Source organism: Vicia villosa, linkage group LG3 (genome assembly GCF_029867415.1).
Source record: "Vicia villosa cultivar HV-30 ecotype Madison, WI linkage group LG3, Vvil1.0, whole genome shotgun sequence".
Taxonomy (NCBI): domain Eukaryota; kingdom Viridiplantae; phylum Streptophyta; class Magnoliopsida; order Fabales; family Fabaceae; genus Vicia; species Vicia villosa.
In genome coordinates, this window is record NC_081182.1 from 138,966,507 (window position 1) to 138,984,664 (window position 18,158).

At 39.4% G+C, this 18,158-nt stretch overlaps 2 protein-coding genes across 2 annotated transcripts; both read right to left on the reverse strand.

Annotated features, from left to right (window-relative positions):
• Positions 1-6,570: 6,570 nt before the first annotated feature.
• Positions 6,571-8,391, reverse strand: LOC131659050 (uncharacterized). The gene has a single exon (XM_058928292.1). The coding sequence runs from the start codon at positions 8,389-8,391 to the stop codon at positions 6,571-6,573; it is 1,821 nt and encodes a 606-aa protein (XP_058784275.1).
• Positions 8,392-16,756: 8,365 nt separating this feature from the next.
• Positions 16,757-17,857, reverse strand: LOC131659051 (uncharacterized). The gene is made up of 2 exons (XM_058928293.1): positions 17,102-17,857; positions 16,757-16,807 (listed from the first exon to the last, which is right to left on the reverse strand). Exons 1-2 carry the CDS (start codon positions 17,855-17,857, stop codon positions 16,757-16,759), a joined length of 807 nt encoding a protein of 268 aa, XP_058784276.1.
• Between the last annotated feature and the right edge of the window lie 301 nt (positions 17,858-18,158).

An 18,158-nucleotide genomic window follows, 5' to 3' on the forward strand; every position in this document is an offset into this window, starting at 1 on the left:
CTCAGTTAGACTTCAAAAAGAGAAACAGCCGAAGGGTGACTCAATAAGGATGAAACCAACCGAAGGGGAATCCGATCCTAATTGCTAACCTCAGTTAGACTTTAACAACGAAGAAACCAGCCGAAGGGGAATCTTACCAAATTGCTAACCTCAGTTAGACTTCAAAAAGAGACACAGCCGAAGGGTGACTCGATAAAGGATGAAACCAGCCAAAGGGGAATCCGATCCTAATTTGCTAACCTCAGTTAGACTTGAACAAAGAGACGTAGCCGAAGGACGACTCCAAAAGGAAGAAACCAGCCGAAGGGGAATCTTACCAAATTGCTAACCTCAGTTAGACTTCAAAAATGACACAGCCGAAGGGTGACTCGATAAAGGATGAAACCAGCCGAAGGGGAATCCGATCCTAATTTGCTAACCTCAGTTAGACTTCAAAAAGAGACACAGCCAAATGGTGACTCTAGATCTTAAAATGCATGCCAATAATCATTGGACTTTATTGAGAAGGACTAGTAATGACTAGACTCTATGGGGGTGTTGATGAGCACTGAATTTGAAGGCGATGCCAATAACCTTTGGGCTTAACTGAAAGAAAGGCTAGTAACAGCTAGAATCAATCAGGGGATGCCAGTAAACACTGGGCTTTCAAGAAAACATTGATGCTTGCGAAGCATAAGAATTACATGGATCCCTCAGGCCAAAGGCGGGGTGCACTCTTCAAGAGTGGCATTCATTCGAGTTGCCACACACATAGTATGGATTTCAACTGATTGAGAAATGAGATGGGTTGAATGCCCATCCTCATTCGCACTCTATTATGAACGCGGCATGCGGGAAAATAACCAAAACAAGACTAGTAACGACTAGACTCGACACACGGATGACAGTAACCACTGAACATTCACAGATATGTTGATGCTTGCGAAGCATAAAAGTTACATGGATCCCTCAGGCCAAAAGGCGGGGCGTAATTCTACAAGAGTGGCAACCATTCGAATTGCCACACACAAAGTATGGGTTATCCAAACGATTGAGCTCAGCAAACGGGAAATAACCAATGGAACAATGATCTGACGAAGCAAGACTTTGTATCCAGTCCGCACTGGAGGGAGAAAGTGAGACTTCTTTTGGGGATGTATTACTTTGTGCCTTTGGAGCACATACAAACTTGGCTTATGCATTGATGCATGTTTGATTTTTTCATGGCGTAATGCTCCATGTTTATGGAAATGCTACGCGTTTTTATAGATGCAATGATTTCTATAGGCAAGAGAGGATGGATGAACATCGGAGAGAGCCTTTTGTCTGAAGAACTCTGTGAGGATTCCTCTTGATGTCTTAACTTTGCCAGGCCATACCAGATGGTTTCTTGACCAACCCCAATATGCAACTTCTGTCGGGAGATGATTTGCACCAGAAGACTCGTGAGGAAGGAGGCATGATGGCACTTTTGAGAGACACTACCTTCGTCATGTTTAGAAACTTGAAGATTGCACCTCCCCTTTTGAATTTCCACATCTTTATTGAAGGATAAGGGAATCTAATTACCATTGCGCAGAATTTAGGCCACGGATGAGAGCTCCAAGGAGAAATAAACTCCTGGATTATGAGAAAAGGAAACCCTTGGGTTCCATCTTAAGGGAATATGCCCAATTGACACTTCTTGAAGCGTGGGTACTGGCATCTGACTGTACTGAATAATCAGAAATTCCTGCAAAACAAATCAAGCAAATATGCCCCAGGTATGATGGCTCGCCCTCGTCCACGCCCCAAGTACTTAAAGTCTTAAGCAATTCTGTTTGTTTTAGATCATGTTCCTTTTGCAAGACCTCAATGTTAGAAATGCAATGCTTACCAAAACAACTGGACGTTTTTGTAAACAAAACAGTAAAAATAAAACGAGGTCGGAATTTTTTGAGTAAAATAGCTTTTCATTAATGAAAAATTGCCTAACATAGGCGAGTACATCGGGAAGTGGCCCCCTTAAAGAGGTGGCCACCAAAAAGGAAAATAACTAGTATTTACAAACATGGCAGCGTAAGAAAAGATTCCATTGGGTTCCAATCTTGCTATGCCTTGTAGATCCTCGATCTTCCTTCTGCTTCGCTTTCTGAAATGGGTGAATGGATTGAACTTTTGCCCTTCTGAGTCCTCCCATTGTGGTGACTAGTTGTGCTAAAAGATCTAATGCACGACGCAGTCAGTCGCTTTTTGTCCCTCTTTTGCCTGGATCGCCCTTTCGGGTTTTCAATCCACCAGGACCCCCTTTTTTGCCTAAGTCGCCCTTTCGGGTTTTCAACTTAGCGGGTGTACTTTATTTCTTTTTCATTCTTTCGCCTGATCTTTTCCTTTTCTTTTATTTTATTTTGATCAGGTCTATGCAAAGTATTTTTTAACTGCGTCAGCATTCACGGGAAGTGGGAAGTCTTCGCCATCCATAGTTGAGAGGATCATGGCACCACCTGAGAAGACTTTCTTTATGACATACGGCCCTTCGTAATTCGGAGTCCACTTGCCTCTAGGATCATTGTGAATAGGCAGGATTTTCTTGAGCACAAGGTCACCAACTTGAAAGTGTCGAGGACGGATCTTCTTGTCGAAGGCTTTCTTCATCTTTTTTTGATAGGCTTGCCCATGGCATATGGCCGCCAACCTTTTTTCATCAATAAGGTTTAGTTGATCAAATCTAGTCTGAACCCAATCAGCTTCACTGAGTTTCACATCTGTCAATACCCTTAATGAAGGAATCTCGACCTCAACCGGAAGAATTGCTTCCATGCCATATACTAATGAGAAAGGAGTTGCTCCTGTGGAAGTACGCACCGAAGTACGATAACCATGTAAAGCAAAGGGCAACATCTCATGCCAGTCCTTGTAAGTGACCACCATCTTTTGCACAATCTTCTTGATATTCTTATTGGCCGCTTCAACTGCGCCATTCATCTTTGGCCTGTAAGGGGAGGAGTTATGATGTGTAATCTTGAAGTTCTCGCATAATTCCTTCATCATCTTGTTATTGAGGTTGGATCCATTATCGGTGATAATCTTCTCAGGAACCCCACAACGACAGATTATATTGTGCTTGATGAAGCGAGTCACTACTTGCTTGGAGACATTTGCATAAGAAGCGGCTTCAACCCACTTGGTGAAGTATTCAATGGCAACGAGGATGAAACGATGTCCATTAGAAGCGGTTGGCTTAATTTCTCCAATCATATCGATGCCCCACATAGCAAACGGCCAAGGAGACGTCAACATATTCAAAGGAACTGGAGGTACATGGACCCTATCCGCATACACTTGGCATTTGTAACATACCACCACATGGCTAAAGCAATCATGATCCATGGTCGACCAATAATAACCTGCTCTCAATATCTTTCTAGCCATGGTGTGCCCACTCGCATGTGTACCAAAGGATCCTTCATGTACTTGGATGATCTTTGCTGCTTCGTGTCTATCCACGCATCTGAGCAACACAGAATCAAAATTCCTCTTATACAACACACCTCCAGCAAGGAAGAATTTGGAAGATAATCTCTTCAGAGTTTTCCTATCCGTAAGGGAAGCGCCCTCAGGATACTCTTGGGTCTCTAGAAATTTCTTAATGTCATAAAACCATGGCTTCTCATCAGACACGTTATCAATAACGCCACAGAACGCGGGCTCATCCAACCTTTTGATCACAACTGAAGGCGCTTCATTGTCCCATTTAACTTTGAACATGGATGCTAAAGTGGCTAAAGCATCAGCCAAATGATTTTCCTCTCGAGGGATGTGATCAAAGGTGATCTCATCGAAATATTGAGTCAATTTCACAACATGTTCTCTATAAGGAATCAAGTTTGGGTGGCGTGTTTCCCAATCTCCGTTGATCTGACTTATCACCAAAGCAGAATCTCCATAAACCGCGAGATTTTTGATCCTCAAATCAATGGCAGCCTCAATACCATATATGCAAGCCTCATATTCAGCCACGTTATTAGTACAATCAAAACAAATCCTGGCCGTGAATGGAATATGAAAACCTGTCGGAGAAGTAAGAACAGCCCCAATACCATTACCCAATGCATTAGAAGCACCATCGCGCCCCTGGTTCTGGTCCTTCCTCTTGATCTTGACTATTGGAAGTGTCTGCCACACACATTATATCCTCATCAGGAAACTCAAAGTGCATAGACTGGTAATCATCCACTGGTTGATGCGCAAGATAGTCAACAACCACACTACTTTTAATGGCCTTTTGAGTAGTGTATTGTATGTCATATTCTGTCAAGATCATCTGCCATCGGGCAATCCTTCTTGTCAATGCTGGCTTCTCAAATATATATTCGATCGGATCCATTTTCGAAATCAACAAAGTGGTGTGAGTCAACATATACTGTCTCAGTCGGCGAGCAGCCCATGCCAAAGCACAACAAGTTTTCTCGAGTAGTGAGTATCTTGATTCACAATCGGTAAACTTTTTGCTAAGGTAATAAATTGCATGCTCTTTTCGACCAGACTCGTCATGCTGCCCCAACACACACCCCATTGAATTCTCGAGGAGTGTTAAGTACATGATCAACGACCTACCTTCCACTGGAGGCATAAGGATTGGAGGCTCTTGCAAATACTCTTTAACTTTATCAAATGCCTTCTGACAATTGTCATCCCATTTTATAGCCTGATTCTTTCTCAATAGCTTGAAGATAGGTTCACATGTGGCGGTAAGGTGTGAGATGAATCTCGCAATGTAGTTCAACCTTCCCAGGAATCCACGAACCTGTTTCTCAGTCCTCGGCTCAGGAATCTCTTGTATAGCTTTTACCTTTGCAGGATCGACCTCAATACCCTTTTCGCTTACAATGAAACCAAGTAATTTTCCGGATCTCACTCCGAAGGTGCATTTATTGGGATTCAACCTTAACCTGAACTTCCTTAACCTTTCAAACAATTTCTTCAGGTGAACAAGGTGCTCCTCTTCAGTATGGGACTTTGCAATCATGTCGTCCACATAGACCTCGATCTCTTTATGAATCATGTCGTGAAACAAAGTCACCATAGCTCTCTGATAGGTTGCCCCAGCATTCTTCAACCCAAACAGCATGACCTTGTAACAAAAGGTGCCCCAAGGCGTAATGAATGTTGTCTTTTCCATGTCCTCGGGCGCCATCTTTATCTGATTATAACCAGAAAAACCGTCCATGAAGGAGAAAACCGAGAACTGAGTAGTATTGTCTACCAACACATCAATGTGAGGAAGCGAGAAATCATCCTTCGGGCTCGCTCTATTCATATCTCGATAGTCGACACACATTCGTACCTTCCCATCTTTCTTAGGTACAGGTACAATATTGGCGACCCATGGTGGATAAACTGTTACAGCGAGAAAGCCTGCATCAAACTGCTTTTGAACCTCTTCCTGGATTTTCTTGGACATGTCAGGACATGTTCTTCTGAGTATATCTTCGTAAGACCAAGCGAAGATATCAGAATACTCCTTCAACATTCCAATCAACTTTTCTTTTACATCCTCGTTCAAAGAAGCCCCTATTTTAACCTCCCTTCTCATCTCTTCGGTGCCAAGATTCACCGTTTCAATAGGTTCTTAATGTGGCTTGATCACTTTCTCTTCTTGTTTCAATAATCTGGCCAACTCATCGGGGAGTTCACAATCTTCTTCATCCCCTTCTTCAGCGGTGTAGATAGGATTTTCGAAGTCATAACGAGGCATAACAAGATCGTTATCAACAGAATCTGGAGGAGAAGTGTATCTGCATGAATTATGATTTATGCCTTATTTTAGAATGGATGGATGATGATGATTAAGAAACGTTGCCATTTATTTTTATTTATAACAAATGTAAAAGTAAAAAATGAAAGACAGGGAACAAAATATTTGAATGCAAAAACGTCCATTTATTAATGATTTTAACATTGAAAAACAACAAATGATGCCCTATAAATGTTCACTGTGTCTTGGGCAGAACACAGGAATTATTGCATGATAACCAAAAACAAACAGTATTACTCTTGATCAAAAGCAATCGAGATGATGTCCTCGAATGACCAGTTGAGAAGCTTCTGTCCTGGGGCACATGGTTTGATCCATCCCTCGATATCATAAACGCTATCCGTATCATCGTCAGCAGCACATATATGATCTTTGACAATTCCAGCACTAGAGAACTTGATCGGAACGAAGGTTCCAGGCTTCCTGGGGGCCCCATTAGATGAACTCTGACGCAACTGATATCCAATCCCACATTTATCTTGCTTGATCAGTAAATCCAAGACTCGGCCCCATCCTTCAGAATGACCAGATTCAACCACAGCTTTAGCTTCCTTTAGTGAAGACATGGGAGCCTCCAACTTCTTATTGTCAACATAGGGGATCTTGATAGTCTGGACAGCCTCAAAGGCCTGGCATGGCGTCTCGTGGACCTCTCCTTCCACCTCGATATACCTGAAGGACGCAAGATGACTTACCACATGTTCTTCTTCCCCACATATTGTGACTATCTTTCCTTGAGTCGCAAATTTGAGTTTCTGATGCAATGTCGAAGTCACGGCCCCAACAGCGTGGATCTATGGGCGTCCCAGGAGACAACTGTAAGACGGGTGGATATCCATCACGAAGAAAGTAATAGTGAAGAGCTGAGGGCCTATCATTATCGGCAAGTCAACCTCCCCAAACACTGATCTCTTTGAGCCATCAAAGGCTCTCACTGTCAATTCACTCGGCCTTATCTCAACACCAGAATAATCCAGCCTCATCAAGGACGACTTCGGTAGTACATTCAAAGATGATCCAGTATCCACGAGAACACGTGATAACATAGTCCCTTTACACTCTACCGATATATGCAAAGCTCTATTGTGGTTTCTACCTTCGGAAGGCAAGTCTGCATCGGTGAATCCCAATCCATTACCAGCATTGATGTTTGACACCACCCCTTCAAGTTGATTCACTGAGATCTCCAGAGGGACAAAGGCGGTACTTAAAAGTTTCAACAAAGCATTTCGATGTGTCTCCGAACACAAGAGCAACTGCAAGATCGAAATCTTTGATTGAGTTTGACTCAGCTGGTCAACCACTTTATACTCACTTTTCTTGATGATCTTTAGGAACTCTTCCATTTCTTTGGCTACAGTGTCTTCAGAATTAGAGCTTTGTCCTTGATCCACTGTATCTTCTACCACTCTTTTCCTTTTAGCCTGAGCTAGAGCTTCGGCATTATCATCACGGGCATTCTGAGGAGGATTGAAAATACGACCATTCCTTGTCATTCTCCCAACTCCAACGACATTATTCACATCTTCTTTCTCAACTGGCATTTTAATCTCGTACTTGGCCCCTTGGTAGAAAACTTCTCCCCCATAATTCCATGGGATTGCTTTTTCACTGTTATACGGGACGGGACCAGACAATGTAATGGCCAAAGGAGGTGCTCTAGCATGAATTGGAATCTTGGCCGGAGTATACGGAATGGAAGCCACGTTAACCTCGTTCTCAACCATTTCCGGACGTCGCACACGCTCAATCTGTAGGTACCCACTATCCATCAACTGTTGAATCCCACTTTTCACCTTATCACAAACTGAGGAAATGACCATGCAATCAGTACAGAATTCTCCACAACCAGCGTATAGACCCATCCTCAATAGTTCCTTCTTCAATAATGGCAACAATGAGCCCAATTCGATCACATCCTTGACCAGGTGAGCATCTTCAACAACCTCAATGGCATTTTCCGCATGAGCTCCATGGGGAGGCATAGGATTCTGAACAAAATTAGGTCCTTGAGTAGGAGTGAACTCGATGGCTTTAGAGTCGAGAAGATCCTGGACTTTATGCTTCAATGCTTTACAGTTTTCAATATTATGTCCAAGTGACCCATAGTGGAACTCACATCTTGCATTGGCATCCCAACTGGCAGGCAACTTAGCAGGAGTGGCCAGAGTCCTCAATTGGACCAAATTCAAATCGAGGAGATATGGCAATACTTGTGCATATGTCATCGGGATCGAATCAAAAACCCTTTCTGGCAGTTTCGGTCGTTGTTGATACTGTCGTGGTGGATACCCTTGTTGTTGATCTTGGAAAGGAACATTTGGTATAGTCACAGCGGCTACTTGTTGATAAGCCTGATTTCTGCCTCCACCATAGTAAGCAGCACTAGTCTCGCCCTCTCTTTTCTTGGCAAATCCGTTGTATGGCTTCTTTCCACCAGTCCCAAAGGAAGAACTAGCAGCACTTGGATTCTGTATTCTTCCAGCCTTAATCCCACTTTCAATTCGTTCACCAATCATAACCAGATCGGCGAAGCTCGAAGATGGAGAGCAGGCGGAGTAATATTGGCCCTCTAGAGTATTAATGAACATGTCCATCATCTCTCTTTCCAGCATAGGTGGTTGGACTCTAGCCGCCAACTCGCGCCATTTCTACGCATATTCTTTGAAGGACTCATTAGCTTTTTGGGCTAGATTCTGTAACTGAGTGCTATTTGGTGCCATGTCGACATTATACTGATATTGCTTTATGAAGTCCTCGACTAAGTCCCTCCAACTTTGGATGTTAGCCCTCTCCAATCTCATGTACCATTCCAAGGATGCCCCAGTCAGGCTATCTTGGAAGAAGTGCATCAACAGTCCTTCGTCCTCACAGTATACATGCATTTTGCGATAGTAAGCTCGGACATGTGTCTTAGGGCAAGTATTCCCCTTGTATTTTTCAAAGTCAGGTACCTTGAACTTCGGTGGCAGACGGACGCCAGGAACTAAACCCAAGTCGCTGATGTCCATACCAAGTCCTTGACCTTCCATGGCCCTCATCCTTTCCTCCAGACATCTAAACATCCTTCCAGCATCATGTGGAAGTCCCCATTCACTTTCAGGAAACAAATCCTCGTGTCGGTCCTCTTCCAACACAAGGATAGCAGCAGCCCTTCTGATTTGTTGTGTAGTTTGTCCTTCAGGAGTAGGCTGGGGAGGCCCACGAGGATTACCTTGATTGGCAGCAGGAGAAATTACATTAGGTCCTCCGTTCACAGGTTCACCATTGACACGGATATCAGCAGAATTTCTTTACGGGGGGTCCGCCACAACCTGAGCAACTGTGTCCATCCGGATTCTGAGCTCTTCTTGGCGATCAGCCATGCCTTGCATGACTTCCATGAACTGAGCCATCTAAGAAGTAACCTGAGCTCTCATATGGATAAGATCATCCCTTAAATGATCCATTTGCAGTGATTGATTAGCCCTTGTGTAGTAATGATGTGTAGGTGGAGGTGCAATTGCTAAAAGAGAAAACCTGATCAGTCAAACGAGAGTACCATCTGGTGTACCTGTTATACATGAATTTATGAAATGCATGAGTGCATGGTGTGCATGTGAATGTCATGTTTTTATTATTTTTAGGATTCTTTAGCTTTGTCTCAAATCAAACAACACAAGATAATAATAAGAGATCATGAAACCAATAATGAGGAATGAGAAACAAATCCATTACCTTCAAAACCCAATTCTGGCAATACCAAGTACAAATAATCCCGCTCACATGAGCCAACAAAATACAATCATAATAAAGAGAACCCCAACCAACAAGTCTGGTGGTGATTCGACCTAAAATCATCTCTAAGGAGGACCCTCCATGTCAACATGACGAAGTGCGCTCTCTCCGATGTACTTTTCGCTCCAAGCCTTCATCTCATCAAACAAAATTTTGGTGTTCTCATGATTAGGTTTCAAGACAAGTGCTTGGATTAGCAAGTCCTTTCTGGCATGCATTCCTTCCATCTGACGATTTCTCATCTCCCAGTACCTCGCCTCTTCTTGAGCCTGAGTGTTCTCCTGATTTTTGCGCTCCATCTGGCCTTTCAATTCTCTCACATTTGCATAGCATGCTTCCAACTTTTCTTGATGTTCTAACAGACTTTTACTTGCCTTCTGACGACGAGTTTTTTCTGAATGAGCCTTCTCAGTTTGAATCTGAAGTTGCTCAGTCAACTTTGCCAATTTGACCTCATATTTCTCCTTCATCTTTCTTTCTCTAGAGCTATCAACAATTCGGGATCTTTTCTGAGAGGTATTCCCACCAGCATACAATTCCTCAAGCTCTTTTTCTTTCTGTTTCAATTTATGTATCGCGGACAGTTTTTCTTGGCGAGCGGTATTCATCTTAATCTGCATTGTTTCCATTTGTTCATTTAATTCCCTATTTTGATTCACCGTTTGATTGTAGCGCGGCATGGAAAAAATGTCGGGTTGATCCTCAGATGGAGGGTATAAGGGATCCTTAGGAGGAAAAGGCATCCCTTGAGCTTCGGCCACAGATTTAACCCATGCAGTGTAGGCTTCATAAGTAGCACAATCTCTTTGGCCAAAGTGCTTCTTACCCCTTCGACGAACTATTTTCCAGGCTTGCACGATTTCCTCTAGCTTACTTGAATTGGTGGTCAGATGGTAGAACATGAGATCATCAACCTCTTTCTTTTCAGGGGGACTCACGAAGGCGTATCCAAAAGTCCTTCTAGCCAAGACGGGATTATAATTGATTCCTCCTCTTAGTCCCATGAGAGGCACATTGTCGAATTTTCCTCAGCCCATAATAATCTCCACGTCATCCAACGATCTATAATACCAGACAATGTCTTTGGCTACTGTAGCGGGGAAAATCTGAGATCGAAGCCATAGGATTGACTCGACTCAATATTTCAGTGAAAGTCGCCACCGCGCTTTATTATATCCAAAGGAAAAGGGAAAAGAACAAAAAAACCCGAAGTTTGTTTTTAAAACAAAAAGGGAAGAGATCTTAGGTACGGGTGTTGATTATACAAGGGGAAGGTTTTAAGCACCCCTCATATCTGTGGTACTCCACAGGAACCTTTTTGAAAATCTGTGTTGTGTGTGTGCTAAAAAGGGTTTGTTTTATTTTTAAAATAAGCTCGGCAAGACATTATGTAACACCCCATTTCTACCCGGCAATTATAATGCGGAAAATATCAGAGTATTTAAAAATTTCTCGACTCACAAATGAGGCGTCACATATTCACTTCAACAATAAATCACTTCATCGCATTTAGCGGATACATAGCACTTTCTAAAACAGAATAACTTCTTTTATTAATAAAACAGCGGAGTCATGATTCTTAATTTTAGAATCAAGTAACATTTTAATCACATAAACAACATCATATTAATAAAGCAACTTCACTTAACTTATCATCCCAATAAACCAGGATAATCACAATAAACAACAACACCATAAACATTATAAATCGTCCCCCCGAGTGCTACGTATCAGAGCGACAACCGACTCGATTAACGGCAACTAAATCTTCATACTCGAACACCTGCACGTTGCCAGTATAAAGGCAACGGCGAAACAAGAGAGAAGGGTGAGATATCAAATCATATAAGTGGGCGTATGATAAATTGTATGCTAGGATTCAGACATATAAAATCATCACATCTCAAGTATCAATAGCTACTATACACATCATACTTCTACAGTTCATTAGTCTCACGTACTTTTCATCACACAACAAGTCATAATCAATAAATTTCACATATTCAAGTATGCGCAAAATTTCAATAGTATAATACTCAAAAGATTCAATACTATTATCCCAAATATATACACAATCCATCATTATCACGTATTCACACATTTAACCAATTATGTATCAAGACATCACCAATTTCAGTTATCATATCTCATGTACACATAACAATCACATAAATGCATATATTCAAACACCACATAACCTCAATGTGACTCAATGCAAGACATGTGACTCTATGCATGTGGTACCCAATGTGGACCCAAAGTTCCACCGCTTCCGATTCATATAGAATCTAGCCACGCTTCCGATCCGGACAAGATCAAAGCCCACCAAAATGTAAACATATAGTTTACCGCTTCCGATTCACTCTAGAATCTAAGCCTCGCTTTTGTTTCAAAGCAAACCACCTTTGTTTCAAGGCACACCATGACATGAATGTATGTACAATGTTAACAAACATATGCAATTAAGATTGTCTCATCAATCTTAACTTATCACATACCCATAATAATTCAGCTCTATGAATTATATATCAAATTGTACAAAACATTCTCAACACATTGATATCAATCCACATAATAGAAACAATATTCAATTATGATTCACCAAAATACAATTAACACTAGCAAACCATACTATCTCATGTTAATTCATATCGTAACAAAATATAAGAATACACTTCTAAACCAAGTATCAGTTCATTAGTATTTGGTCAAAATACAATTACGGTCAACTTTCCATAATACCGTAAGTTACCGACAACCGAATAATCGATTTCAATACTTATTATAATCCAATCAATTATACTTATTGAAATTAATTCAACTACTAATTTAATCAACCAATTAATACTCACACTATATTAATTTAATTCACTTCTATTTCTACTCCATTTTCAATTTCTAGCATTCTATTACTCAAGACCATTTTTATTGAAAAGAATATCGCGCTAGCTTTCTAACGCTTCGAACGGGGACTCGAACGGAGTTACGGTTTAAAAGATATGAATTATTCAAGTTCCAATGAAAAAGCAAACACCGACATTATACACCGACAACTCTAAACATGTCAGAATTACTCAAAACAAACAAAAGTATGACTCTTAGTAATTCAAAACAACTCTAACAACTTATTTGTCAACTCTAACAACTCCATTGACAACTTTAATAACTCTATTGACAACTTTATTAGCAACTCTAACAACCCTATTCAAATTAAAAATAATTTAAATTGACTTATTAATCTAATTATTTAACTCTAATTTCAAAACTCCTAAAATTATTACAAATAATATTAATTCCAATTCCATTATATTCTATTCCTAAAATGTGTGTCAATTTCTATCACATAATCAATATTTATTTATAAATAATATTTAAATTAAAATTCAATTTCGGTCGATTCGTAAAATATCAAAATTTCAACAAAGTAACACCACCACGTTAATCTACTAATTAAGCTTAACTACCACGTAAATTTTCATCAAATTCCGGACAACTAATTATACCACTTAATTCGGCTATTTCGATCGAACGGGACTATTTTGTGTTTTATTAATTATATATCTACTGTTTCTAATTATATACTATTTCATTTCACTTTTTATACTATTTTATTATACTATTATATATTGACTAACAGGATAGAAAACACTAAACAAACAAAAAAAAACAATATATATATATATATATGGAACATGAACAAGAGGAAAATTCACGGTCCAGCACACAATGGAAAGTCTTCCGGCCGTCATATTGGCTAGCTCCAATGCTATTGTCGTCCGTCAAGTAATGTGCTGCAGTCCGTCTCCTTGTCGTAGATGCTACATCGTGATGGCTATTCTCTCATTTCTTACTTATTTCAATATTTCAACCTCACATTTAAAGCACAACATAGCCATTTCGGAAGCATACCAATATGAACATAAACAGCAGCAAACAGCAAACACACAGATACACAGAATTGAAACAATTTAACACAAGTAAATGCAATAAATCTACTCACCCTATTTCCCACATACAATTGTTCATAAGCCCCATTATAGGAAGAGAACCTCACCCTTACCTTATCAATGGAAGCAACTCAATGGGTCTCTATTTGTATCTTCAATTTGGCATCATGGATGAAAATTTCCAAGCTTCTTCTTCTTCTTCATTGCTTGCCTCTTTCTCCTCTATTCTTGTTTCCTCCCAAATGACAACACTACTCTTTCTCATCTCTAAAACCCTAATATAAAACCAATTGGGCTTAGTGTTTAAGTCTCCTCTTTATTATTCTCCACAACTAATTAGGCCCAATAAGTTATATAACTCAAATTAAATCAAAATATCACTTTTATTAATACTCCAACAGTAGAATAAATTCCAACTTCTAAATAATATTATTCTTAATATTATTATTCGACCGTCCGACTAAAATTCAACTTTTAACTTAATAAATTCAAATATGCTTCTTAAAATAACACCGACAATCCAAATTCGACCAATATATCATATTTCTGGTCTAATCTTAATTACTCAGAAAATTCTCAAAACTTCAAATATTATTCCAATAATATTTCTAATATTGAAAATATTGAAACTCTTGATTAAATATCAATCCGCTATCCTTAACTAATACCGACTAAATCGTCTCAAAATACGAAAACTTCACTAAACACTCTTAACGTCTAGATTAAGCGAATAATCGAATTTCCGGGCGTTACACATTACATCTTGTGCCTACATACCTCCTCGGTGCAATGGAGAAGTCAGAGCTAATGTAGTTCCGCTTAAAAGGAAAACGTTTTAAAACGAATAAACACTTTATCGTCGTCGGAGAGAAATACGCAGCCATTGATCTTGAGCATGAGAACAAACGAGTTCTTTGCATTGCAAATGAAAGAAGGGCTCCAACTCTGATAGAAATCAACGAGTATGCCACCAGCTCTCTCACGCGGAAAAGATCTCATTATATCAATCAATTTCAAAATCATGGGGTATCGCCACTCGTTTCAACAATTAGTCGTGTCTAAACTTTTTGAAGGAAAAGGCCACTAAGGGCAAAAGATATTTTTAAATAAAAGGTTTTGAAAAGGTTGCAAACATAAGAAGGTTTTGGAAAAAGAAAGAAGATTTTGAAAATTAAAGAAGGGGAGGAGATGAAGAGGCTATTCTATTGCGTAAAATAAAAGCTAAGGAAAGAAATGGTCTAACCGAAGAAGAAGCCAACACTTGACATTATGAGTCAAGGTAGATTTCCCATCCTTTGGAATATCGACACTAAACCAACACATTATCACTTGGGGATCCAGATGAACTTATTATCTTTAGCACCACTTTGCATTAAGCACATTAAAATTCTGACGGAAATCGGGCAGAGTAACGGCTGTTTTCGGGTAAAATCCTTATATCAATGCCTTGGAATTAGCCATCAAGGACTTTCAAGGAAATACTTGCATGTACAAACAGACAACAATCCAATGCCAGACAGACAGAATAACAGCAGAGTAATAACGGAATAAGGGTCCAGAGGTACTAAGTCCATAAGTCCAAATCTCCATAATGCTCGGGATAGTGACCAATAGTCCGAAAGAGAGCCTTAAGCGTTTTTTAGATTTTTGTTGTTTATTAGTGTTTTAGCATAAAAGTAAAGTAAGGTCCAAGTGGACAAAAAGAAAATAGCGGAAACATAAACATAGTGTCCAAATGGACAAAGAGAAAATAGCGGAATATAAACGTCCAAATGGACAAAGAGAAAATGGCGGAATGTAAATATGATGAAATGATAAAATAAAGCGATAAAGCGAAAAATAAAGAGCGATATAATAAATTGCGGAAATTAAAGTTAATTGTTAGATGTTAAAGATAACCATCTTGAAACTTGTCAAGTATGTTATCAAAGTTAGTAAGGAAGATCGATGGTGAGTGAAGGATGTTCTCGGATTTAAATTCAATGGAAATTTATCAAAAACTTGATAAAATCATAGCGACTACATTATAAACCTCCATAAGTCTTAAAACAACCGCATACAACTCTCTTCCATATTTGATCTTTTTTTATTCGGGACATGAAATATTGCGCTATGTTAAGCAGATCGCCAAGTGATTTATGTAGAAATCACCCTACAACGAGGCCGGTCAAAACTTTATGTGCTAATGCATGCGAGAGAAGCGATATGTAGATCACTCTCCGAAAGCAATACCGCACGAAAAGAAAATAGGTAGCGATCTAGTCTTTACCAAGAATCCATAAGAATTCTCAAGGTATTAAGACTTTCATCGATCAAAAGAAAAAGAAGGAGAAGAAGAAGATAAAAATGCATAAAGATAATCAACTCACACTATCATTAATATCATTCGTCTAATATTATGGATTTGGTCATTTAAAATCTATCAACATCCTAGATCCAATGATATTAATGAAGTGGAGGAAGAAGAAAGGCAAAACAAGCATAAAAAAGGCAAAAAAAGCATTATGCCTCACTGGAAATTGATTTACCTCTGTAGGAAATCGATTTCCAGAGTGCAGAGTTCAAAATTGGCATAAAAACAAGGTGGAAATCGATTTCCTACAGGGGGAAATCGATTTCCTGCACGCAGCTTTCAAAAAATCAGCATTAGGAAGCATAAAACTTGATTTAAGCAAACATACAAACACCTTATGATCACATATCCATTGGAGCACAAATTTTCCATCAAATCACCATCAAATAGGACCAATATAGCATCAAAGATGCATTGAACACAAGCCACAAAGATCTACATCTTAGAGTTTAGGAATTTACCAATTCTTGAATCAAATGTTGAAGTAGCTTCAAGAAGAAGCACAAAGTGTGTAGATCCTTCAAAATTGGAGATGAACAAACAAAGAAAAGAGTGAAATGTAGGAGGTTTAGTTTAAAACTAGTGAGATTCAATGTAAATCTCACTAATTCTATGAAAATGAACTTTGGGTGGGGGTTTTGGAAATGATGAGAAATGAATTTGCAAGCAATTTTTTGGCGCTCCAAGCTTGAGAAATGAGGGAGTAGAGACCTCTATTTATAGGATGGAAGCAAGAGTAGTGGCAATTTGGTCTTTTTGCATTTGGTAATTAACTTGTGTTTAATTGGTGTTTAAATGGTAAAATGGAGCTTAAATGGGTTTAATGAAGTGAATTAATTTTGGTGAGGTGGAAAATTGGTAAAATGGAAAAAATAATCAAAGAAAATAGGTGCCAAAATGATGTCATACTTCCCTCCTTATTTTATTGAATTTCCCCCCAGGGAAATCGATTTCCTGTATGGGTAAATCGATTTCAATAGTGAAATTTTCAAAAATTCCTTTTCTTGCACTGTTTTGATTTTTGCCCGATCTTTTTCTGCAAAACACAAACAAAGGAAACAAAATGCATATTTTTGGATTTTGGTTAGTATAAAACAAATTAAACAAAATTAGGTGCTTGATAGTTCCCCTCAAAGGCGAAGCGAACATAACACCGAAAAATGAAATCTCAAGATTGTGATCTTGATTAATGATTGAGATGCAAATGATGCATGATCTTAGGGTCAAAAATTGGGGTATGACAGCTACCAGCCCCATGATTCTATCAGCCCACCTCGATGTGTGCCTATTGTCAACAAAAGGACCACGCTCAGAAAGATGAGATCTAAACCAACGGTACAATAATGGAGCACAACATTGGACCAACCTCCCTTTTCGGCCATTTCTGTGATGTATTGAGTGGTAAACGTCGCCTAGGAGTGTAGGAACTGGATTCTTCAGAATGAAGATATGGATCACGTTTATGTCCACAAAATTGACCACATTTGGAAACATTGCTATGCCATAGATACTCAAGGCCAAGATAGCTCTATATGTATCCCATTCCTTAGCCGCAATGGCGTCATAAGCTGTCTGAACCAAGAACTCTAAGTGGAACCCTTGATAATTTCCTTTCTCTTTGAGGTTTGCTTCCACAACTGATTTGCTCAAATAAAGAGCCTTTGCAATTTCAAGAGAAGTGGGAGCTTTCATCGTACTAAGGTATGGTATCTGCTCTTTGATGGAGATGCCGAGAAAAAGAGAGTATTCTTCCAAGGTAGGAACCAAGTGATAGTCAGGAAATGTGAAACAACGGAGAGAAGGGTTATAGAATTGGAGTAAAGTGTGAACTCCTTCCCGCTCGTACTTGGTAAATGGTGTCTTGAGGAAGTAGATAATTCTCCCATAATCTTGTTTGAACTTGGTCAACTCATCTAGTGTAATCTGATTTGCCAACCCCTTGAGAGAATCCAGATTCGGATCCAGGAAGGTGTTGGAGTAGGTGTTTTTTCTGCCAGGCCTCATCTTTGGGAACAGTGTGCTGATCGGAGACAAAGCCAAAAAATCCTGAAAATAAATGAAACATGCATGTTAGATGATATGGTGGAATGCATTTCGTTTAGGGAGAGTTCCAAAGTCTTCCAATCTATTTCTTTATATCTGTTTCTTTTCCTTTTTTTTTTCTTGAAATAATTTGCTTTTTCTTCTTTTTTTTCTCTTCTTTCTTTTTTCTTCTCTTTTTTTTTGAAACAGACTTTGGGATTCTTCCACAACGAAATAAAGTGGGCATAGTAGTGATGTGATGTGATGTGATATGTGTGCAATG

What these genes read in the sequence shown, in the direction of transcription:
- LOC131659050 (XM_058928292.1), bottom strand. Translation starts at nt 8,391, where the DNA reads ATGCTGGAAAGAGAGATGATGGACATGTTCATTAATACTCTAGAGGGC.
- LOC131659051 (XM_058928293.1), bottom strand. Translation starts at nt 17,857, where the DNA reads ATGAGGCCTGGCAGAAAAAACACCTACTCCAACACCTTCCTGGATCCG. An exon ending in CTGATAGAATCATGGGGCTG is followed by an intron (nt 16,808 to 17,101) that starts GTAGCTGTCATA and finishes TTACCCATACAG; the next exon opens with GAAATCGATTTCCCTGGGGG.